This window comes from Pseudorca crassidens, chromosome 2 (genome assembly GCF_039906515.1).
Source record: "Pseudorca crassidens isolate mPseCra1 chromosome 2, mPseCra1.hap1, whole genome shotgun sequence".
Classification (NCBI taxonomy): domain Eukaryota; kingdom Metazoa; phylum Chordata; class Mammalia; order Artiodactyla; family Delphinidae; genus Pseudorca; species Pseudorca crassidens.
This window is the reverse complement of record NC_090297.1, coordinates 161,518,170-161,542,362: the sequence shown is the minus strand read 5'-3', so window position 1 is coordinate 161,542,362 and position 24,193 is coordinate 161,518,170. Positions and strand designations below refer to the sequence as shown.

Here is a 24,193-nt window from a genome sequence, read left to right as displayed (position 1 = left end):
ACACATCATTTAGGAAGAACAGTTAGAAGCTATATTGTCAGCAGCAATCCAGACAAGTTCTCTGGGACTTTTGACTGGATGTATCAAAAGGTGGATAACAGAAGGTAAGATTATGATTTTTAGCAATTAAAAACTACTTTTGTATTTTTAAAACTATCAATTCACTGTTTTGCGGGGGGTTAAGTTAAACTTTATTTTGAGATAATTGTAGGTTCATGTGCAGTTGTAAGACATTTACAGTGTACCTTTACCCCCATGAATGATAAGATCTGGCAAGTCTCTAATATTATATCACACCCAGGACCTCTCTTGTTGCCCTTTCATAGCCATGCCTACTACCCCCGGCCGCCACCCCATTCCTAATGCCTGGCACCCATTCATTTATTGTCTATTTCTGTAATTCTGTCATTTCAAAAATGTTCATAAATGGAATCCTACAGTACCTAATCTTTTAGGATTGGCTCTTTTTCACTCAAAAATTTTCTGGGGATTCATTCAAGTTGTGTGTATTACTCTCTTTATAAACACACACTTCACACACACACATTGTTTTTGTTCTGACCATTTGAGAATAAGTTGAAGGCATCATGCTTCTTTACTGAAATACTTCGATATATTCCTTCTAAGAACAAGGATATTCACTTAAAAAAACACTTTTTAGTTATAAAAATCAAGAAAGCTAATATTGATGCATGCTGATGTCTAATCTGTAGACCTTATTGGAATCTCACTAATTGTCCTAATGTCCTTTGTAACATTTTTAGGGAGGGGGAATTCAGAATCCAATCCAGAATGTATTTTGTATTTAGTTTTCAGGTCTTTTTAAATCTCTCTTAATCTTGTATAATTCTTAAGCCATTGTCTTTGAAGAAAGTTACATTTTTAAAGAATATGGGCAGTATTATTTTGTAGCCTGCCTATCAGTTTGTGTTTGTTGATCTTTCCTCATGATTAGATTCACATTTTACAGTTTTACAGCAGTGTTATGTAAATTGATGTGCTCCCTGAAGTGATACCCTGAAGGTACATGTTACCAGTTTGTCTCGATTAATGTTGATGTTAAGGGCGCTCACTTGGTTAGGGTGGTTTCTGTCAGGTTTCTCCACTGAAAAGTTTCTAATTTTTTTTTTGTAATTAATAATCATTCTCTATTTTTCCCTTTCATATTTACAAATAAGAACAACCAAATTCTGCTGCTAATTTGCGCTTTGTTCTTGAATGGACATGGAATAAAGCGGTTCTCACAAAAGAGGAATTTGACAGACTATGTAAGTAGTATATTAAAAAACTAACCTTGGGTTATGTTTTGAGTATATAGCAATAATAATTTTTAATCATTTTGAAGTTGCAAACTCTTTAAAGAAGTCCCAGAAGGAAACTTATTTCATTTTACATTAGCGTGACAGGGTTTTTCAACAGATAGTTTATTTTTTTTTGTTTATTTTTTAAATGAGCATGTGTTAGCTTTAATAAAACAATAAAAATATCCCACATTGAAAAATGTCAACTTCATATTACTTATTCATGTAATCCTTTGCAATCATCATGGATAATTTGAGATGGACTCTTCTTAAATTCAGCAGATCATTTAAATTGGCAGCATGTTAGGTATGTCCACAATAGGAAGTTTCAGAATTATAGCTTAATTATCTTTTGATCTTAGACATTTAATTTATAAAATATGTTAATGATGGAGTAAAGAGAATATGCCAGTTAACTTCTGAGCTTTATTCATTTTCCATTTAAAATATTTATGAAGCTAAATAGCAGGGCAAAAACTCAATCACCTGTCTTCTACTAACAGATGTCATTAGTCATTATCTAGTCTTGTTTATTAGTGAATTGTACACTTTGAGTTTTCTTGTATTCTGTGAATATTAGCCCATTATGCCCAACTAGTGCAAAAATAATGTTAAAGGTAAATATATGATTGCCCTGTACATGAAAGTAAAATTTAAGTTTATTTAGAAGTATATATGTATTTGTTATTAGTATTATTATGTTATGATGAATGAACAAATTGGACTTATTTAAAAAGTTATTCTTAGTAGAGGATTTTTAAACCAACAAAATTTGATAGGAGTACATGGAGTTCTGTATAGTATTTTTAGGGTGTACTTAAATGAAATTGTAAACATGAAATAAGTAATTTTAAATATTTCAGTATTCATTGTACATTTGAAGTGTGGAACACCTGATAATTCAGAATCAGGGTGAAAAAAATATTTTTTTGAGAGGAAAATGTTTTCAGGGCTGATTACGTAAGTTATGTAAAAAAAAAATTCAACTTGGGAATTCCCTGGTGGTCCAGTGGTTAGGACTCAGTGCTTTCACTGTGGGGGCCTGAGTTTGATCCCTGGTCAGGGAACTAAGATCCCCCAAGCCATGTGGCTTGGCCAAAAAAAATATTCGACTCAGTTCATAAATTGTATGCTTTTATTATGCTTTGAGCATAATGTGGTGTTTCAGGGTTGAACTTGGTAGCTCAGCCATTATTATTACTGTTTTGAGCTTTATTACTGTTATTATTTTTTTTTAACTAAGAATAATTAAAATACAAAGTATAATAGTTTTTTAAATGTATTGGAAGTAAAGCAAATGATTTGAGGAAGTATTCAGAATTAAGGTATTTGTTTTCTGGTCAAATCACACATAATTATTAATGTAATTAAATCTTATCTAAAACAATGTAACCAATAGCTGCTAAAATAGCTTCTCCCAAAAGTGCATTTGTAAACTCAACCTTGAGTTTGAAATGAGAGGACAACCGAGTCTACAGTGCATTCATTGTAGAAAGCATGCAATTATATTGTAATAGGTCTCTATCTGAGTCTTAATTTCATTGTCTCACTTTTGAAGACTGGCGCTGAAAGAAAGAGTTCTTATCAAATAATAATCACAAAACAACATAATACATAAAAGGTCTGATATAAAAGATTTATTTGAAGGAGAAGCATTTAATGAATATAACTGATTTCTAGTGAATCTGAAGTTGAATCTATATCACTTTCCTCTGTGCTCACCTATTGCTTACCTCATTCTACATTTTTATTTTATTATTATTTTTAATTATTATTATTTTTTGGCTGCAGTGGGTCTTCGTCGTTGCGCACGGACCTTCTCTAGTTGTGGCGAGTGGGGGCTACTCTTCGTTGCAGTGCGCGGGCTTCTCGTTGCAGTGGCTTCTCTTGTGGAGCACGGGCTCTAGGCACGTGGGCTTCAGTAGTTGTGGCTTGCGGGCTTCAGTAGTTGTGGCTTGCGGGCTTTACAGTGCAGGCTCAGTTGTGGCACACGGGCTTAGTTGCTCCGTGGCATGTGGGATCTTCCCGGACCAGGGCTCAAACCCTGTCCCGTGCATTGGCAGGCGGATTCTTAACCACTGCGCCACCAGGGAAGTCTCATTCTACATTTTTAAAAAGTAAAAATTTGTATTTGTATCTGCCTTTCTAGATTCCTTGAGGGTATTTGTCATTTGAAGCTTGTCTTTGTAGATCTCATATAGAATAATTCTCTGGTTAATAGGAATTTGATATGTTTTGCATTTGTGACTTTAGTTAATTCAGATGTACTGTGTCAAAACTAATCTTACATTTTATCCTTGAAAGGTGCGCCATTATTTGATGGTTCGTGTCGTTTCATCGATCCACAAACTATACAGTCTCTCCAGCAGTGCCATTTACTTCTTAGCAACCTTAATATAGTCTTAAGCTGTTTTGCAGCTGAGGCCCAAGAGATCACCGAGAGAGGTGTGCTATTTGTCTTATATAAATGAGTGTTTCATTGACTTTTACTTCTTGACTTCGAGAAAGAATACATTTCCTATGTATTAGATGGATTACTGGGCAAACAGGCCATCATTTCTCAAATGCTGGGATTTTTTTTTTTTTTTTTTAATGAAAAGCTACAGAATGTTATTAGATGTGCCATGAGCTGATGATTAAATAAGGTTGGGAAATTTGGGGATTAAGGATTGTTAAGATAGTGTACTAATGGTAGAATTTCAGATTTTTTAATTATATGTAAGTTTTTATTCATAGAGTTGGTCATTGTAATTTTTCTCCTCTGTTTTGCCATTTAAACAAAATAGCCAGTTTCGTCTAAAGGCCTGGTTTGAACAACCTGTATGATGATACTGTACTAGTTTGTTTTAATGTAAAAATCTGACTACTGAAATTAGATAAATGGAAGTATAGCTAATATAGAAGCATACGTACCTAAAGTGTCTGTTTTAGTCAATGAGTTAGTTTAGCATTTTGGAGATTATTTGTTCAAGCTAAGTTTGTTTAAAAATACGTACATATTGCTTAAAATCACCAAGTGATTAATTACTTTTTTTGAAAACTATTGAGTGCCTTGATTTTTCATTTGTGGTTGATAAATTGAAAGCTAACAACAGATTTTAACTCTTTGCAGGTCTTATGGATTTAAGCAATAAGTATATGGTTACCCAGCTCATCTGTCAATATGCACAAGTGGTTCTTTGGTTCTCTCATTCTGGGCTTTTACCAGAGGGCTTAGGTAAAATATTTACCTAATCTATAAATATTAACATTGGAACATTCTTAAATCTTTATAATTTTGTTGTTCTGTTGTAGGATTCCTTTCTTATACCACCTCACTTATGTTTTCTTGTATTCTTCTTTTCTTACATTCTTCCCTACTTTGTACCTTCAGTGCTTCATCCCATGCCTGATACACATGTGTTCCATACATGTTTATTGGGTTAAAAGGAAAGAATATTTGCTGAAACATGGCTTCTGAAGATGGGTTCAATGATATCACTGGCTATAATTTAGATCCATAGAACTATGAATTTTATAATCTAATTTGTCCATCTTTTTCTCTTAAGTGTTCTTTTAATATGGTTATTAACCAGTATTATTAGCCATCAGTTAAATACTCTCTTTATCTAATAACTCGTCTAATACCAAGAATTAGAGAATTTGACTTACTATATTTGTTTAGAACAAAAGTATCCAACTTCTCGCATTTCCAGGATACACAGACTTAGAAGTGCTTCTGCCATTGTGCATACTTACTGTTGATCTTATTCTTTCATAATTCTCTTAGAGTTTTACTTGAACTTGCTCGCTTTTAAATTATCATTTGTGCCTAAGGGAGTAAAATCATTTTCTAGAATAGCTTTTCCATGGTTTTAAGCCAGCTTCCTTTTGTTACAAGACTTTTATGGGAGACTCAGTTTTCTCATTTGTGCATCTATTAATAAAGGTGTGCAGTGTTCTTTTATTACTTTAAGGAGCCTGCAAATTGAACAACATTACAAAATTATAGTAAAATATCATTGTATGTAACTTTAAGTATTTGGGGGATATTTTGGAAATATTACTAGCTTTTCTTCTAACTCTTAAAAAACATCTAGATGATGCTGTGCAGTTGTCAAGGTTATGCTACAACTACCCTGTAATTCAGAACTACTACACCAGTCGTCGACAGAAGTGTGAGCGTTCATCAAGGTATAGTACATCCAGAACCTTCAAAAACTATTTTAGAAGTTACTTGTGTAAGAAGTTAAAGCTTTCTCAGAACAGAATTCATCATGTTATAAAACGATTAAATGGGTGGAATTCTCAGTAAAGTATATGAATTTGTCACCAGCATTACTATTTTAGTTGTAATGTTTGCCTTGACCTAATGGTTACACCTTTATTTTAGAACTTGAGAATAGCTATTTATGATTTCCTAAATAAAACTATTTACCACATGATTGATTTATTGGAGGAGATTCTATAATTTAAGCATGTATTTTTCCTGAGAATTCTTACACAGAAAAAGACTAGAAGCAACTGTTTATTAAAGCATAAAATATATATCATGTTAGTTATTTTACATTGTTTTTCCATTACCATTTGCATTTCAGCACTTCAACCACTTTTTTCTTTATTTCCTTTATTTCTCTTTTCTTTAAATACATACTCCCCCCTTCCCTTTAAATACATATGTAGTTGGTTCCTTTGAAATAAATATATAGAAGTAATAGAAGAAAAAAGAGGAGTGTTTAGAGCCTTGGGTCTACCTTGGGATTATAAATAGCCTTCTTCTACAGGTTGGAATGACAGAATTGTAGAGCAGCTTAGAACCTTTAGAGCAGTGATTCACAAACCTTGGTTCTGGGTTTGTTGTGTCAGACTCACTTGGAAATCTGTATAAGGCTGCGCATGGCAAGTTGGGAGATCCAGTACTTCAGAGTAACTGATCTATGATAGTGAGCATTGGCTTGGGAGATTTATTAGGCATATTGAAAATTTCTAGATCTGTTATTTCCAAAGTGTATGTCCTTGAGCAGGTTGGCTAAGCTTTCTAATCGTATTTGTCACATAAATTATAAAGTTAATATAAAGATGAAATAAAATATTATATGCAAGGTACCTCTTACAGTGCCTTACTCCTAAGAAAATTTCATTCAATAATTAGTAACTGCTCCTGCTGTTATTAATCTTAGATGAGGAAACAGACAAGGTCCATATCTGCTTACCCCTTTGTAGGTGCTCAGTAATATATATTATCAGGGAATTAATGAGGTTAAAAGACTAGTCCAAGTGATGAAACTGAAAATATTGACATTGAACTACAGTATTATTTTCTTTATACTGAGCTGCCATGCTCTTTGGTAGTCTCAAGATGGTAAAAAGTAAGCCTCAGGCATTTTGCTGGCTAGACCACATTCTTCCCTGGAATCTGACCTTCACTGACTGACTTGCTGATGACCAAACTTGAAGCTTCTTCAGGGTTTATCTGACTAACTTTCCTTGATGTCTGGATTTCTCATGATGGGATCCTGTCCTTGAATCTCTTCTGCCTTTGATAGTTGAGATCATTACTTTTAAGAGTTTGGTGCTTTTTGTTTTGATAATAATAATTTAACACTAATGCTAAATATCCTTAATGTTGTCCTTATTGCAGAGGGAAGTGGAACCCTGATTGCTTGATGATTGATGGAATGGTTTCTCAGTTAGGAGATCGAGTAGAGAAGTTGTGGAAACGGGATGAAGGAGGCACAGGAAAATATCCTCCTACTAGTCTACATGTAGGTTTGCAATAACATGATAACATTTTTTAGTCTCCAAAGTTGGGCGGGATTTTTCATACCTGGCACGGGCTTGGGAAAGCAAGGAGCATAGATGGACGAATATATACAATGCACTAAATTTTTTTTTAATAGGCATTACTTGACATATACCTACTAGACAACGTTACCGAAGCAAGCAAGCATTCTGTTGTATCCTTTAAAATTTTATCAAATAATTCATGTATTACCAAAATCATTCAGTGTCAGACTAGTGGGAACCTTATGCATCTCATCCAATCTCAATTTCGCATTTGGATTTGTCTTAAAGGAAAGATTCTTAATCCAGGACCTGTTGGTTGGGTTCAGATGGTCTATGGTTAACCTTGAATCTATGCAAAATTTTGTTTTAAGTTTATTTTCCTAGGGATAGGGTTCATGGCTTTTATCAGACTCTCAAATGTGTCCAAGACACTCCCAAAGAAAGTTAAGGACATCTGCTCTAAAACATTGCTAGCAAGTGGTCATTCTCTGAGGTTAATTCATGTGCTGAATATGAATGCATTATAAGTTAGCTTAAATTACTTAGGCATTGTGTTTGAGCCTTGTGGTCTCTTAAATAAGATTTTTGTACTTAATGTCAGTTTCTTAGTCAAAATGTGTAGTTTTATTAATAATTTATAACATAAGTGATGTGTTTGCTTAAAGGCTGCCAGGTTTTGCTGGATAACTGGAATTTCGTGTATAGCTTTCTTAAATTTGCCAAGCTACTAACTTCATGAAGAAAGTATGCTTTAGATCATCTCCTTTGTGGTGGTACTTGCTATTGAGAATGAATGAAGTCGGTTGTGCGATTGGCTGTACCCGTGTTTAATAAAACTATACTTCTGTAGCTGGACATCCATAATGGCTTTCTGAACACCTAAAGAAGTGTCGTAAGCCTTTTTTCTGATATCTTCTGTTGCTACCTATTGCAAATATATACGTAGGAGTTTTTCTTTTTGTTTATTGTCCTTAATCCTCTTTTTTAAAGACTATTTATTTGCTACTTGATATTATGTATTCCTTTCCAAACAAAACGGATACTTCCATTGAATCATTTCCCACTGCCTTTGCCATTTCTTGGGGCCAGGTTAAACTTATTCAAGGGTTTTGGCTGATAGATCATAATGACTATGAGGTAAGTCTGTAGTTCACTTATAATGTAAGCTTTTGTAAATTATTAGAATTTTAGAAAAAATACATAACTGGATTTAAATTTGATATTAAAGATATGACACCTACTTCCAGAGGTAATTTAAGGATTCAGTTTAATCAGTACCTTCACCAAGCACCATCTTAGGCAGTACAAAGATAAAATAGTTTAGAACCCCAGGTTCCTTACTGTCTAAGGAAGGAAGGAAACAAATAAATAATTACTAATAGTGCAAATATAGTGATTGGTATGTTAGAGATATGGTTGGTGTATTGGGTGAACTAGAGAAGGCAGAATTTGGCATTGATGTATGAAACTGGTGATGGAAAGATTCTATATACTAGCTTAAAAAGGTCTCAAAAGTATGAGGCTTTTGATAAGGGTTTTATCTAAAATAAAATATATCAATATCATAGATTAAAGTAGATATTTTCAGATATATTTAAATTGGTTTTATCTTGGTTTATGTAGGTTTAGTATGTTGCCTTTTTTTTTTTTCTAAAAGCAAAGCATTATATTTGTATTTACCAATTTTTATGTCATTTTTGCAGAGTGGTTTGGATCTTCTGTTTCACCCAGCTACTGTAAAACCTGTGTCATGGCAACATTCAAAGATTATTGAAGCCTTCATGGGTCAGGGTGAGCACAGACAAGCCCTCAGATATATTCAAGCAATGAAGCCAACAGTGTCCAGTGGTAGTGATGTTATCCTTCACCTCACTGTTTTGCTCTTTAATAGGTAAGTACCTATTTTGAAAGTACAGTCAAACTCTTGTTCATGTGTTAATAAAGTGGAATTGATGAAATAGACAGTAGCAATGTATATTTTGATTTGGTTGCATTACACAGTATTCTTATGTTATTCATCTTTTCATCATTAAGAAAAATGTAAAGCACCTTTTATCTAAAATAAGATGAAGAAAAGAAGTACCTTGAGTAAAAGGGGAAATCAAACTGAGGTTTAAAAATTGTATTTGTTTCTACCTGGCAATATTGACAGTCTCCTGCGTGGACAGTTGAAGTTTGATTATGCTGAAAAACAGCCAGAAATATGTTGAGTTGATAAATTATGCTCTTTGAGGGTATATTCCAGTGATGGTACTCTGATATTTTTGTTAGTCTTGGTTGCTTGGGTGTTGCAATTCTTTGATTTTTCTTGTTGCATTATAGCAATACACTGTTGCTATAATAATTATATTTGTCATGTGTATAATAAATGACAAGTTAAATGGCATGATTGGAAATATAGTAATCTGGTTTTGGGGTTTTCTTAATACCTAGTTAATTGGGAAACTCGTTTGGGACTGAAATTTCTTAGATTGTAACTATTTTTTTCAACTTGTATTTTTTTTTCAATCTTACTTGGTTGGGTCATTTTTTATATTTTTAAAAATTGGTCACTTTACTCATCCCAAATTGTCATTTATGAACCATACAGCACTTCAGTGTCGGCACTCTGAAAGTTGTTTTCTTTGTTCTCTTTGGTTAAACAGGATGTATTTCTGAGGAGAGAGGGTTGAATCTTTCCGTTTCAGACAGATTTGCAGTTTAATAATAGACTCGTTAGACATATTGAAACTTACAGTGTCCTCAGAAGTAATGAACTAAGAAGTACTTGTTGAAATAATTTTGGTTAGCAAAAGTATTTGACTAAGCCGAATAAATTAAGAATGAATATAAGAACAAAAATTTAAAGAAGCTAAAGGAGATAAATGTTTAATAAATGGGTTAAGAGTTCTAGTACTTGGTAGGCAAGTAGCATGCACATTTTTTTCAGTTGCATGTAAGCTTCTCACTTTTAAGTGACTTTAAAGAGGTGGTACTTGCACACTAATGCTTTTACATCAGAAAAGCAGATGTTGGAACATTGAGGGAAAAAAACTTTGAAAGGTTGGTGGTTTTTCCTCTTTTTCATTCCGTTGTCCTTTGATTCATCCAGAGTATGTTTCTCTGTTTTGCTAGATTCTCATTTCCTCTCCCTTAGCCATAGCAAACATTATGTAATAATGTTTATAATAATACAAACTTTATATAGTGTAATTTCAAAACCTTATTTCTCAAGTACAATAAAGCCTCAGTTATCTAGTCCCCAGAACACTAGCATTATTAAGTGTCCTTTACAGTAAGTGCAGGAGTGAAAACAAAGGACCACTCAAAATGCCATTTGTGAGATAGCATGTTTTCAGATTCAGTAAATGTTTAAGATAATTACTGGTTCTATAACTGGAGAACGACTCGAATGTTAGAGAGGCAGAAGACAACTGTTAAGATAAGTAACAGTGGGGGTTTTTTTTGTTTGTTTTTGTTTTTAAGTTGAGGTATAGTTGACATACAATATTATATTAGTTTCAAGTGTACAACATAATGGTTTGAATTTGTATGTATTATAAAATGATCACCACAATAGGTCTAGTTAATATCTGTCACCATACATAGTTATAGAATTTTTTCTCTTGTGATGAGAACTTTAAAGATTTACTTTTAAATATGCAACTTTTAAATATGCAATACCGTATTATTTACCGTGACTTATTTATTTTATAACTGGAAGTTTGTACCTTTTGACACTTCATCCATTTCACCCACTCCCCACCCCCCTCCTCTGGTAACCACAAATCTGATCTCTTTTTTCATGAGTTTTTGATAGATTCCACATTGAAGTGAGGTTATATGGTATTTGTCTTTCTCTGTCTGACTTAGCATAATACCCTCAAGATCCATCTGTGTTGTCCAAATGGCAAGATTTCATCCTTTTTTGTTGTTTTTATTGAAAGTAAGAAAACAATGTAGGAAGAGGCTGCTTTAGTTTTTGAACTGATACTTGTGCAGAAAGGCAGCCATGTTTCATTGCTCAGGAGGTCATGCAGCTACATACATATTCTGCCCTCCACTTTTATTAGAAAGAAGTAAATGACAAGAAAACAAGCTGATTTTTAGGGACTTAATTCAAGAAAGCAAAGTTCTGAGGTATGTCCCATGTTTAGCACATAATCACCTAATTTCCCCAAATGCCTACATCTCTAGTCCAACAGAATGATTAACCACAGTGTGCTTGAAACATGGAAAAAAGCTAAGCTTGGGAAGTTTGAACTAAAAGTAAGTCAGGCTACACAGCGGTCTTGCTAACATCCATATGCCATGATTGCATAGCAATAGTTAAAATAGCTGAAAAAATTTTGATACTTCAACTATCAGAATACTAACCCTCTCCCCAAACTCACCACATGCTAGATAAGTGAGGTGTTGTTTGGTTTTCCAGCTATTGTTTGAATTTATATTAATGATGATATTATTTATTAATCTATATCTTTAAAAAAATAACAATACTGTAATAGCTGCTGATGGTAGCAAAGATGTTAAGAGCACAATCTTTGGACGCAAATAGATCTGAATTTATACCTGAATTCTGCTACATTCTAAAATATGATCAAAAGCAGTTAAGTTATCCTTTCCGAGCCCAGGTTTCCTCATGGGTTAATAATGACCAGCTTGCAACATTTCGAGGGTTAAATTTTGCAAGCACTATTATAGTTGCAGGTAGTAAGTCATTAGTAAATGGTGGTAGATTGAATTTTTTTAAAGTTAACCGTCACTGCCATCATTTATTTAACTTTCCAGCCTGACTCCTGACTCTAGCCTCTACCACTTCTTTTTTTTTTTTTTTTTTTTTTTTTTTTTTTTTTTTTGCGGTACGCGGGCCTCTCACTGTTGTTGCCTCTCCCGTTGCGGAGCACAGGCTCCGGACGCGCAGGCTCAGCGGCCATGGCCCACGGGCCCAGCCGCTCCGCAGCACATGGGATCCTCCCAGACCGGGGCACGAACCCGCGTCCCCTGCATCGGCAGGCGGACTCTCAACCGCTGCGCCACCGGGGAAACCCTACCACTTCTTTATTAAGATCATCTTTCTTTAAAACCATTATGATGGTAGCTTTCCAGTTGTATGAGCTTTATTTATAGACATACCATCACAATTATGGCTTGGCAAATAGGTTTACCTGCAAAGTAATCATGATGCACAGTACACGATAGCCTCAAAGTAACAGCTTTAGATTTTCAGCTGTTAACACTGAGTATTCAGTCTTAGTAACATAAAAGTACAATAGAGCTGGAAAACCTTTTTGTATAGGCGCAATCATTGTCTTTATTCTTTTCTTCCCACTTCCTGTGGGTTTTATTCTGCTGTGCTTTTTTTTTTTAAGTTTTTTAAAATTTATTTTTATTTTTGGCTGTGTTGGGTCTTTGTTGCTGCGTACGAGCTTTTCTCTAGTTCCAGCGAGCGAGGGCTACTCTTCGTTGCGGTGTACGGGCTTCTCATTGTGGTGGCTTCTCTTGTTATGGAGCATGGGCTCTAGGAGTGTAGGCTTCAGTAGTTGTGGCTCACAGGCTCTAGAGCACAGGCTCAGTAGTTGTGGCGCACGGGCTTAGTTGCTCCGCGGCATGTGGGATCTTCCTGGACCAGGGCTCGAACCCGTGTCCCCCGCATTGGCAGGCGGATTCCTAACCACTGCACCACCAGGGAAGTGCTTTTTTTTTTTTTTTTTTTTTTTTGCGGTACACGGGCCTCTCACTGTTGTGGCCTCTCCCGTTGTGGAGCACAGGCTCCGGATGCGCAGGCTCAGCGGCCATGGCTCACGGGCCCAGCCGCTCCGTGGCACGTGGGATCTTTCCGGACCGGGGCGCAAACCCGTGTCCCCTGCATCGGCAGGCGGACTCTCAACCACTGCACCACCAGCGAAGCCCATTCATGCTGTTTTAAGCTTATTTCTACTTAACAATATATCGTGAGAAACACTGCTTCATTTAACACTTTATTGCCCACAGAAGGATGTTTCAGCAGCCCCACATGTTATCTAAAACTGTCTAATTTGACCCAAGTTCTCCAGTCAGATCTTGCTGTAGATCAGCCAAAATCGTCTGTTACCAAGCTAAGTCCTTTATTTTCCCATCAATACAATATGCTGTTTCTGTCTGTAGGTCTTTGCTCATTTTCTTTTCCACTCTTCTCATGCTGAGTGTCACCTTCTTAAGAACCTCGCTTTAATCTTTCAGTACTGTGCAGACCACATTAGTTTTTTGTCTTCTTGAACTCTTGGGTACAGACGGTCCCTGACTTAAAATGGTTTGACTTGCAATTTTTCAACTTTAAAATGGTGCAAAGCAATATGCTTGTATGAAGTAGAAACCATACTTCAAATTTTGAATTTTGATCTTTTCCTGAGCTAATGATATGCGGTGTGATTCTCTCTAATGATGCTGAGCAGTGACAGCAAGCTGCAGCTCCCAGTCAGCCACGTGATCACGAGGGTAAATAATTCATATGCTTAAAACCATTCTCTACCCATAGAACAATTCTGTTTTTTACTTTCAGTGCAGTATTCAATAAATTACATGAAATATTCAACATTTTATTATAATATAAAGTCTTTAGAGATGCCTTATCTTCTGGTTGACAACTTCATTATGCAGTGATTAGTATTCTATAAAATTTTAAAGTACTTTTAAATTACATGTACAAAGTATCTTTGGGATTCTTCAGGTGGATTACTTGTTTTGAAGATTTTAAATAGCTTTTCTAAAACTAAACTTTGATAAATATTGATTTCAGGTGCATGGTTGAAGCCTGGAGTTTACTGCGACAGCATTCTAATAGGTTGGATATAGAGGAGTTGCTCAAGCACACATATGAAGTCTGTCAGGAAATGGGCTTAATGGAGGATTTACTGAAGCTGCCATTCACAGACACTGAACAGGTAATGACTTATCAGTATAAACTTATATCCAGAAACTCAGGATAAGTTAGTGGCTTACAAATCTATTTTGTTCTTTCTAGGAGTGTTTGGTGAGATTTTTACAGTCCAGTGCCAGTGTTCAGAATCATGAATTCCTTTTAGTTCACCATTTGCAGCGTGCCAATTATATTCCTGCCTTGAAGCTGAACCAAACTCTGAAGATAAAGCTTATGGTACAGTTAAACTTGTTTTATTATGGGGGACAAGAGAATAGGGAAAACAGGTGACTTTATTATATGAGAGCTTGTAGTTCGGTAGCCGCTGAGCATTGTATAATCTTGAGTTTAGGAAATCCTCTTCTTGGCTTCTGTAGCAGAATTGAGAAACAGGGTATTGTTACTTATCTAATTCTTTCATATATGCAATTTCTGTTTAGATATCTGCCCACAGTCTTGCCAGACTTACTGCTTCACTCGGAAAACAAGAGGAATTGGTAGAGGATAGTAGTAGGAAATAAATAGTGCAACAAGTATGGACTGTAGGGGTTGGGCTAATTGTTCATTTGCTCTGTGTGAACAAATGAGCACACTCTCTGAACCTTGGTTTCCTCAATTGCAAAATGACAGTATCTCTGTGTGAGGATGCACAGAGGTGTGTGTGAACATGTTGCTTAGTAAATGATAACGATTGCTTTTATTGTGAATAATCAAGGCTGGGAAGGAGAGGCTTGGAATTTAGTGACGGGTAAGGACTGATGAAGCAATTAGGTGTGTGTATGAGGTCCTTGGTTTGGAAGAATGGATATGTAGGAAGGAGGAAGATATTCTTGCATATTCATAATTAACATTAAATGGTAGATATATAAACATAGCACTAACATTTTTGAAGATTAAATTTTTACCAGTTATGATATGTTCAACAGAATGATCGTGATCCTCGTTTGCGAGAGAGATCAGTGGCTCGAAATTCTATATTAGACCAATATGGGAAAATTCTTCCTAGAGTCCAGCGAAAATTAGCCACTGAGCGAGCTAAGCCTTACCATCTGTCAGCATCATCAGTTCTTCGAGAAGGTAGGATATCATTGAAAAATGTCATAAAGTATTGGGCTAGAAAAGATATTGAATGATTGATTATCTTCTGAAACCATCGTTATCTTCTGTTTAGCTCAATGTTGCTTTGATTCCTCACAGTGGTACTTTTTTTTTTTTTTTTTACTGGCTACTCTACCCCAAGAACTCAAAAGCTTTCTTGGAACTTTTTACAGTTTATTTAATACAAAATGACAGAACTCTTTTTATTTCATTTGAAGACTCCTGTCTAACTTCTAGAAAACATGTAGAATAATTATTTTACCATCTCCTAAAAGCCCAAATTGTTAAATTTCTGCATAGATGTTGCTAAACCAAATATAACTTTAACTGCCCTTATGTTGTGTTTCGTTTTCTCCAATCACTCTTACATATTAATCTATTAAAATTCTGGTGTTAGAGATGAAATTAAATCCTACCTTTTTCATTTTACAGTTTCTAGGCCAAGACCATTATCAGCAGTTCCAAAGCAAGCTGTAACAGGAACTGTGTTAACAAGATCTACTTTCATCAGTAATGTGTTATCTAAAATTGGAGAGGTCTGGGCAAGTAATGAACCTAAAAATAGCATCTCTGTCTACAATAGGTATGTTTTTCTTACACCTTTTATAGTCATGCTACTTGTTAATCTTTCCTGGATATCAGCTGCATTCATAAACAATCCAGCCTTAGAGCTTATTAATATATATAAAAAGGAAAACTCTTTTTTTTATGTTGTCTACTTTTCTTGCAAGAAGAATGTTCTTTGTCTTGAAATTTAAAACCAAATTATGTTCGTTATTTGTAAATAGGCAGAAATGCACTAAGGAAAAAAATGAAAGCCCCCTTCTCCCATCTGATCTCACCTTCTTATAGCATTTGTAATTTAATCCTCCTCATGATACATAATCAAAAGTTAAATTTTTATTTTCTTCGTAGTCCTAAAATAGAGGAACCATCTCCTATAGTATATTCCCTCCCAGATCCAGAGCTGCCTGAGGCATTTGTTGGAACACCAATTTCAAAAGCATCACAAAAAATTTCTAGGTAAGAATTTATTAAATCACTTTTAAAAGACAAGGTTAGATAAGAATTACACTGTGATATAAAATTTGTCTTTCTCTATCTGACTTTACTTAGTATGGTATTCTCTAAGTCCATTCATGTTGCTGCAAATGACAACATTTCATTCTTTTTTTATGACTAATTCCATTATATATATATACCACATTTTCTTAAACCAGTTGTCTGTTGACTGGCACTTGGGTTGTTTCCATGTCTTGGCTATTGTAAATAGTCCTGCTATGAACATTGGGGCGCATGTACCTTTTCGAATTAGAATTTTCTTCATTTCTGGATATATGCCTAGGAATGGGATTGCTGGATCATATGGTAACTCTATTTTTAGTTTTTTAAGGAACCTCCATACTGTTCTCCATAGTGACTGCACCAATTTACATTCCCAGCAACAGCGTAGGAGGATTCGTATTTCTCCACACCCTCTCCAGCATTTATTATTTGTAGACTTTTTGATGATAGCCGTTCTGACCAGTGTGAGGTGATACAGTTAATAATTACACTGTAATTTTTAAATTGTCTTTAAAATTTTTATAAATATTGTTTTAAATTCTTGAATGAGTTTTTAATGCTTGCTGTAAATGAATAATTTGGGCAGTATTATAGTAATTTTAAGAAATTTTGCATCAGTTGATTGTCTGCTTAGAATTTTTGCTTAATGATTTCAGACTGCCTAGAGAAAAGAGGCAAACTTTGTTTTATTAAAATCATGAGCAAAATAAACTATTAACTTGCTTTCTTTAATCTCATTGTTGATTGACCCATGAATAAAGCTTATTTTTATAAATCCCAACTAATCTTGGTTGGCTTCTTAAAGCTTGTTCCTGTGTAACAGAGCCTACTAAAATGTCTTAAGTGGCTTCAGATGCAATAATATTTTATTTCTTAACCTGTGGTATTAGAAAAGTAAATAGTTAAATTGAAATTTTGCATCCAACATGAAATTGTGATTGTGTTTATTTTATTTAAGAACATTGAAGAGTTGAGAAGTGTTCATAATCATCAATAGCAGAGAACAAACAAGTGTCTCAATGTAATGATTCTTTAATAATATGACCATAATTGTTGGAAATTTTTGATTGTTTACATTTTATCAATGGCAGAATGACATAATTTTATGGGAATAAAGTTATCTGAACCTATGATACTAAGAATAAAGTACTCAGAATAAGTTAATAACTTAAAAGCAATTGGGGCCAAAGCTGTTTGTAGTGTGCATAATGGATATATTTTCAAATCGTGAAAGGATTTTCCCTTTCTTGGATTTTATTAGATTGAGGTTCTTTTCCTTTAATTACCCTCAGGAGATGGTAAGAAGATTGCTTCAAATGGATGTCATTATCACTGGCATTCTGTTTTCCTACCAGTAGTTTTGATATTTTTCCCACAAGTCACTTTTTCTCAGTTCCTTTGTATTTTAATAGATCTGAGGTTCAAGAAAGGAACGATAATAAAAGTGTTAAGGCTCTCTGTCCTATCATTTGATATGATAAAAATGTCCAGGACACTATAGAAAGCCATTTAGTAGAATCCTGGGATTCTCTTTTGCCACTAACCTCATTAATTTGAGAAAATTAACTTTTTTTTTTGGTTGGTAAGCCTAGTCTTTATTGTGATTAGAACCATAAAGGTAAATAAACCAGTATTCATTAGGTACCTCACATGTGGGTGAAAGGAATTTTTATGTTGTGAAAGTGAATTGTAGCAAATGGATTGCTAGGGAAACATAGCAAATGGATTGCTAGGGAAACATTGCCTTGTTTTCTTGAGTATTTAAATCATTAACAGTTCATCTTCATTTGAAAATAATGCCTGGCACATAGTAGGGGCTCAGTAAATATTGGTAAAAGGGAGGGAGGAGGGCTAGAACTCCTTTTCAGGGTTGCAGGGGGATGACCAAATTGTTATCTAGAATTCATAATTCTCTTTTTTGCTACTGAATTAATTTTGATTTCTGGAACTAAGGGTGGCATTACAGTAATATACTTGTCTGAATTTATATTTTCATATGGTTATATTTACTAGTGAATATAGAAGTCTGCATAATTAAATGGGGTACTAATTCTTTTGTTCCTTCAGTATAACTCAAGTATGTTACCAGGATTTTTCTATTTATATGTATGCTGTGATTACAGACTGCTGGATTTGGTTGTTCATCCTGTCCCCCAGCCTTCTCAGTGTTTGGGATTTATTCAGCAAAGCCCCACAAGATCTCCTTTGTCCCTGGCGTCCACCTCATTGCCAGTAAATTCACAATCAAAAGGATCACGTCACAATTCTTCCAGGGCTTCAGAATTACATTTACTTGAAACTCCTCTTATAGTTAAGGTAAGTATTAACATGTCTAGCATTCCTAGTGAAGCTAGGAAGTTCTTACTTTTCAAGTAGCAGAGAGAAAGAAGCTGTTTATAATTGATATCTTTGGGTAATAAGGGGCTTTAAGCCTTTATTTTCCTTTTTTCTTTTCTGTGGATATGTTTCCACAATGCTTACTGTATTTTTATATTTTCAGAAACAGACTTCATTAAATTTACCCTTTGTGGTTAACGGGCACTATGCTCAAGGTTAACAGTTATATTGCTCTGAAAGTAATGCAGGCCTCTGTGGTTATTATAAATAGGCCTTTTTCCTTTGAAAAATGCTTTCATATTCTTGGATTTGCTTTTTTTTTTAATTCAGTTTCTGATAGCATTTTGCCATTATTTCTTTCCTTTATCAAATGCTTTTTAGTTCTTAATATTTTTAGAAAAATTTATTTTAAAATTCTGGCTTCTTCAGTAAAATTATAAACTGTTACTCTTTCCTACTATCAGTAGGGAATTGCTCTTTCCTTCACCCTCTCTGATAAATTATTAGCTGAGAAACCACAAAACTAAACTTGAGATGACTGGTAGCAGTGGACTTTTACCCTCCCGTTGTCAAAATGTTTTCACATATGTTATCCACAAGCTCGTTGTCCAGTGCTCTGGATTCAGTCCCAGAAGCTTTCTTTTTTTGTTGTTGTTTTTTCTTAATTGTTTCTGGATATCCAGCATTTAAAGTGAAGCCAGGGAATTCTTATTTTTCAGGTTGGATAAAAGATACTGTAATAAATGCTAGACCTAAAATAGTTATTAAAAGAAGTTGAAAAGAAGCTTGCTAAGATTATTAAGTTCCTGACATTTAATATCCAGTATAGTATTACTTTTTTTCTTCTATAGAAAAACATTCACATTTTATTCTCTAGGGCTAAGTTCAAATGAAATTAAATGAGGGAATAATTTTGTACTTGCTACCAAAATGAATCTAGGAAAAAAATCAGTATAATCTTGTAACAGATCTAATGGAATTTAATAATGTAACAGGATCCAATAATCTGTTTACTAGTCCTTTAAAGGAGAGGTTAAGTGAAGGAATTATCAATATTTCTGCTAACTAGTTCCTATGCTAATTATTTGCATTCATTATAGTAAACCAGTCAGAATTCTTATAAGTAATTCAGTTACTATTGGAGTCGTGATGGAATTATATTTTTTCAAAAACATTCTTAAAGTTAGTCTAATTTAGATTAGCTTGCTATAATTAAACTAGGTTCTGTTCATCACACACTATCATCTCTTTCACCTAACTAAAGTTTTCTAAGCAATAGTTAAATAATTTATCTTATCTCAGCACTTTATTAAGTTGAACTTAAACCTGGGAATAACCAAGGTCTTTAGAATGATTATGGATGCAGCTTTATGGTTTATTTTTATAGCCTTATATATAGAAAGCCCTGAGTAGAATTTTGTATTTCCAGTAATGTGTAATACAACTTTTTATTGATATTTTTATTGGAGATGAGAATATAGCCACCATTGTGACTCGCTTGGCCCTGTCTGTCCTTGTGTAGGTGCCTTTTACAAACACTAATAGTGAATTCCATTTGCTCTTTGTCATAGAAAGCTAAGACTTTGGCTATGTCAGTTACTTCCCCTGGATTTGCCGAGTTCACTCCTCAATCCATCCTAAGGTCTGGTCTTCGAACAACACCTTTAGCGTCTCCCTCTTTGTCACCTGGAAGGTCTCTTACTCCTCCTTTACGACTTAAAGAAACTAGAATTTCATTCATGGAAGAAGGCATAACCATAAAATGGACTGCTGGAGTAAGTTTGATAATAGTTGGAACAAAAGGATTTAATAAGAATATATTAGCTCTTATAAGTAAAAAGTTAGATAAATTGATTTATATAATATCACTATAGATTTTTATGTACAGTCTTGCAGGTAGTCATAAAATCAGAAGACATTAGTTCAGAAGGCAACTTTAGGGCCTTGGCCAAGCCAAACCCATCACTTACAGGTGAAGAAAATAGGACTAGAAGCGCCAAGCCAAATTATCTATAACCAAATAGCTTTTTGGTGGTAGAAATGGGACTAGAATTGTTTTGTTTTGTTTCTTTAAATTTCTTTGTTTTTTTAACCCGTATTGTACTGCTTCTCTTACTAAGTTCCTAGTTCGTTGTCTATTTAGGGAGGGTATGTCTTCAGAGCTCCACTGTAGGTTAATAGGAACTCATTGGTGCTTATTGGGCATCTTGCCTATTCTGTGTTTTAGTCTTTTGGGATTAGTGGTCTATTACCAATTAGAGAACCATTAACAATCATTAACTTTTAATCAGCAATCTGAAGAGAATGGGTTTAGAATAAGTGAATTTTGATGGAGAAAAGAATTTGGAGAAAAACGGAACGTGGAAAGGGTGGGTATGATTGGGATGGATAGCTTAGATGTGACTGATTTTTACTAGTAAAATTATTTTTCTCCAAACCTTTTACTTAACAGGCTGCAGATGACAGCAAAACAAAAGCATTAATTACTGCACCTTTCCATAAATGTGCAGTTCCAGCAGAAGCTGAATGGCTGAAGAATAAAGATAAGGCAACATCTTTTCCCCTGAATAGCCCTGAAAAGGACCATCAAGAAATTAATGTGAGGTCACAGGATACAACTTCACAAAGTTTGGAGAAACTGGATGTGAACATAGAAAATAGCAATACTTCAACCAGATCAGACCAGACTACCTTGGAGTATCAGGATGCTCCATCACCAGAAGACTTTGAAGGTATTTTCATGGGCTCTAAGCCAGTGACACGCTCTTCCACTGAACAAATTACTAATTTAACTGAACAGACTGAGAACAGTGATAAAGATACATTTGAATTGGAAGTAACTCCTCCAGACCTGGAGAAACAAATGGGTAAGAACTCATCCCAAATATTCAAAATGGCCATTGATACTCTTCAGTAAAATTTGTAATAGAGGTTTGTCTGCTTTTTCAGAAAAGCATCGGGGTTAAATAATTGTATGGTCACAGCACAGTAGGTTCTAGACATAATACACATATCTTAATTCTTTCCACTTACAAATATGGCTTACTTATATTGTTACATTCATTATAAGTAGGTATGAGATTTGAGGAGAGCGGAACTTAATGTGTGTTCTGTTTTTATTTGGAAATGAAATTTGGAAAAGAACAGTAATGGTTAAGGAAGAAATGTCAGGTATCAGTGTGACTTAAGGTCTTCCTATAGCTATGAGAAATAATAATACTACCTTTACAGACTAGATTAACTTATCCATACAGCAGCCTCAACTTTCTAGAAGGCTGCTCAGAAAACAGGAAGTTCATTCTACTCTCCATCCCTACCTCCAAAATAATCACTGGAACTGATAAGTAATGTCTAAAGACCCATGAATTTATTGTCTTTATATTCATTTGTCAAAAAAATTTTGAGCCCCTAATTTATGTGCAACAGGTGGGCTCCGGCTTTGTGTGTGCTAAGTGATAAAGTAATAAGTAGACATAGCACCTGCCCACATGTAATTTTGAACCTAGTGGATTATATCAAACAAGCACGTACAATGCAGTTTGATAAATGCTACACTGGGGAACATAGAAGGGACCAGTAGATAGTACACCAGGAAGGGGAGAGATTTGGCTTAGAATTGGTGGATCAGAAAAGTTATTCTATTTTTATGTTTTCTTACCCCTGCATAGATTTAAAGGTAATTCTTAACTTTAAATATGTAAAACCCAATACTTATATAAAAATCTGTGTCATAGTGGTTTCTTTGGGGAAATACGTTCTGCCTAAGCTGAACTAAGGTTTCTTAAAATGTGAATGCAGTGAAGTTTGGGCTATGATGTCTTTATTTAATAAATATACACATTATTAATTGCTCTAAGAATTTAGGACTCTCTTTATAAATAGCATATGTTTAGAAGTTTACATTACTCTTTTGATGTGCTGTGTTCCACTGAAATATTTGAATGGTGAAAGTTGAACAAGGATGTTCATGGCAGTATCTTCATTGATTAGTCCTAAAATGATTAGACAGTCTCAAATAGAAATTTTTATTGTTTTTGTGGGGGATTATATAGCACAAACTTTAGAGTGAAATAGCTAGATTTGAATCTTACTAGCTCAGCTAGTTACTAGGTTTGTGATCTGGGATAAGCAGTGTAACCATATGCTTCTGTTTTCTCATCTGTAAAATGGGAGTAATAGTACTACCTCTTTGGATGTTGAGGATTAAGAGAGTTGTTAAATGTAAAACACTTGCAACAGTGCCTGTTAAGCCAAAAGTGTGAGTGGTAGATGAAAGAGAGGGGGTTGGGAGGGGGGCTCTTGACCTAGGCTCAGAGAATTAGAAGGAACTTGCAGTCTGATGCCAATGGAGTAAATCTAAAAGTACAAAAAGCAGACCCAACAACTTATTAAAAAGGAATAGGCCAAGACCGTGAGTAATCGCTAAACATTTAGCCTAAATAATTATGAATGTTCTTAACTGTGTGATTTATAGGCACTTTAGAAGATGCAGAAACAAAGGATCTCTTAGTTGCAGAGGGGGCACTTTCAGAATTAAATACCTTAAGCCCCATTCAAGGAGTTGAAGCTTCTCTTTGTGTACCATCAGTCTGTGAAGGGTAAGTTTATAGAGAAAATTTCAAATATTAATAAAGTTTAATGCAACTGTGAAGCAGTAGTAAATATTGATATTCTATGCATAGATGAGCTCTTATTTTGATCTTTGGCATTTCCATTTTGGTAAAGTTTTCTGTTATGAAAGAAGTTAATTTGTACAACTGTGTTATTTCGTAGTTATTATGAAATCTGAGAATGATACCAGATGTTTCCTAAATATATAGAGACATGATAAGTTGAGGCAGAACTCTTTAATATTCTTTGGTGATTCTATTTTTGTTGAATACCAAAAGTGTCACTCACAGCCACGCATCCCTCCATGCTGTCCCATTTTCAGTGGTTTCAGGATGATCAGGTATGTATCCTATAGCACCAAGGCAGAGCATAAGGGAGATGGTTCAGAGGCAGTAGTGTTCCCTGCCATTTGATTGATACAAGACTCTAGCAGTTTTTGTTTTTCAGTGACTGCTGGAACTGTTATGCTCCCAATTATTCCGTTTCATTTAGCACTTAACACATTTAGCCCGTGTACTAGATGATGTATGGCAGTGCTACTTAAAGTGCGGTCTAGTAAGATTGATGCCAGTTCCCAGTTTATGGTCTACAACAAGATAGCAGCTTCTGTTAGAATATATATCAGTAGCCTTTTTTGAAAGTCAGCTGAGCTAATCAGTGAAGTAATTGATTGATTGACCTTCTGGCATAAACTCCTTATCTCATTGCAAGACTGGACACATTGTATATCAGCACTTTGAGCAGCACTGTTGCAGAGCAGGGGTCTCCAACCCCGGGGCTGCGGACCGGTACCGGTTAGGAACCGGGCCGCACAGCAGGAGGTGAGTGGCGGGCGAGCAAGTGAAGCGTCATCTGTCGCTCCCCATCGCTCGCATTACTGCCTGAACCATCCCCCCTCATCCGTGGAAAAACTGTCTTCCACGAAACTGGTCCCTGGTGCCAAAAAGGTTGACTGCTGTTATAGAGAATACCAAAAAAGTTGCAGCTTCAGTTATCAAGAAGTAGTAAGGGTAATTTACTAAGATTAACCCACATAAAATGTGATAATTTAAGGCGTTGTAAGTGGTTCATTGATTTATAAGTCTTGAGAGTGACTTCACAAACCACCCACAAAAATCAGTATCATGATAGTCACCTC

The 24,193-nt window shown here is 34.9% G+C and overlaps 1 protein-coding gene across 3 annotated transcripts in view; it reads left to right on the top strand.

Annotated features, from left to right (window-relative positions):
• AHCTF1 (AT-hook containing transcription factor 1) overlaps positions 1 to 24,193 on the top strand; it is a 79,450-nt gene that overhangs the window by 39,324 nt on the left and 15,933 nt on the right. For 2 of the 3 annotated variants that reach the window (XM_067729554.1, XM_067729553.1), the window contains exons 13-30: positions 14 to 104; positions 1,179 to 1,268; positions 3,606 to 3,746; positions 4,414 to 4,518; positions 5,381 to 5,474; positions 6,922 to 7,045; positions 7,181 to 7,237; positions 8,058 to 8,204; positions 8,771 to 8,958; positions 13,825 to 13,969; positions 14,050 to 14,181; positions 14,871 to 15,021; positions 15,475 to 15,625; positions 15,958 to 16,065; positions 18,231 to 18,423; positions 20,016 to 20,219; positions 20,897 to 21,311; positions 22,919 to 23,042. In XM_067729554.1, coding sequence (XP_067585655.1) covers positions 14 to 104; positions 1,179 to 1,268; positions 3,606 to 3,746; positions 4,414 to 4,518; positions 5,381 to 5,474; positions 6,922 to 7,045; positions 7,181 to 7,237; positions 8,058 to 8,204; positions 8,771 to 8,958; positions 13,825 to 13,969; positions 14,050 to 14,181; positions 14,871 to 15,021; positions 15,475 to 15,625; positions 15,958 to 16,065; positions 18,231 to 18,423; positions 20,016 to 20,219; positions 20,897 to 21,311; positions 22,919 to 23,042 — 2,660 coding nt within the window. The remainder of the gene's footprint in view (positions 1 to 13; positions 105 to 1,178; positions 1,269 to 3,605; positions 3,747 to 4,413; positions 4,519 to 5,380; positions 5,475 to 6,921; positions 7,046 to 7,180; positions 7,238 to 8,057; positions 8,205 to 8,770; positions 8,959 to 13,824; positions 13,970 to 14,049; positions 14,182 to 14,870; positions 15,022 to 15,474; positions 15,626 to 15,957; positions 16,066 to 18,230; positions 18,424 to 20,015; positions 20,220 to 20,896; positions 21,312 to 22,918; positions 23,043 to 24,193) is intronic. The other variant, XM_067729555.1, reaches the window with a different exon arrangement.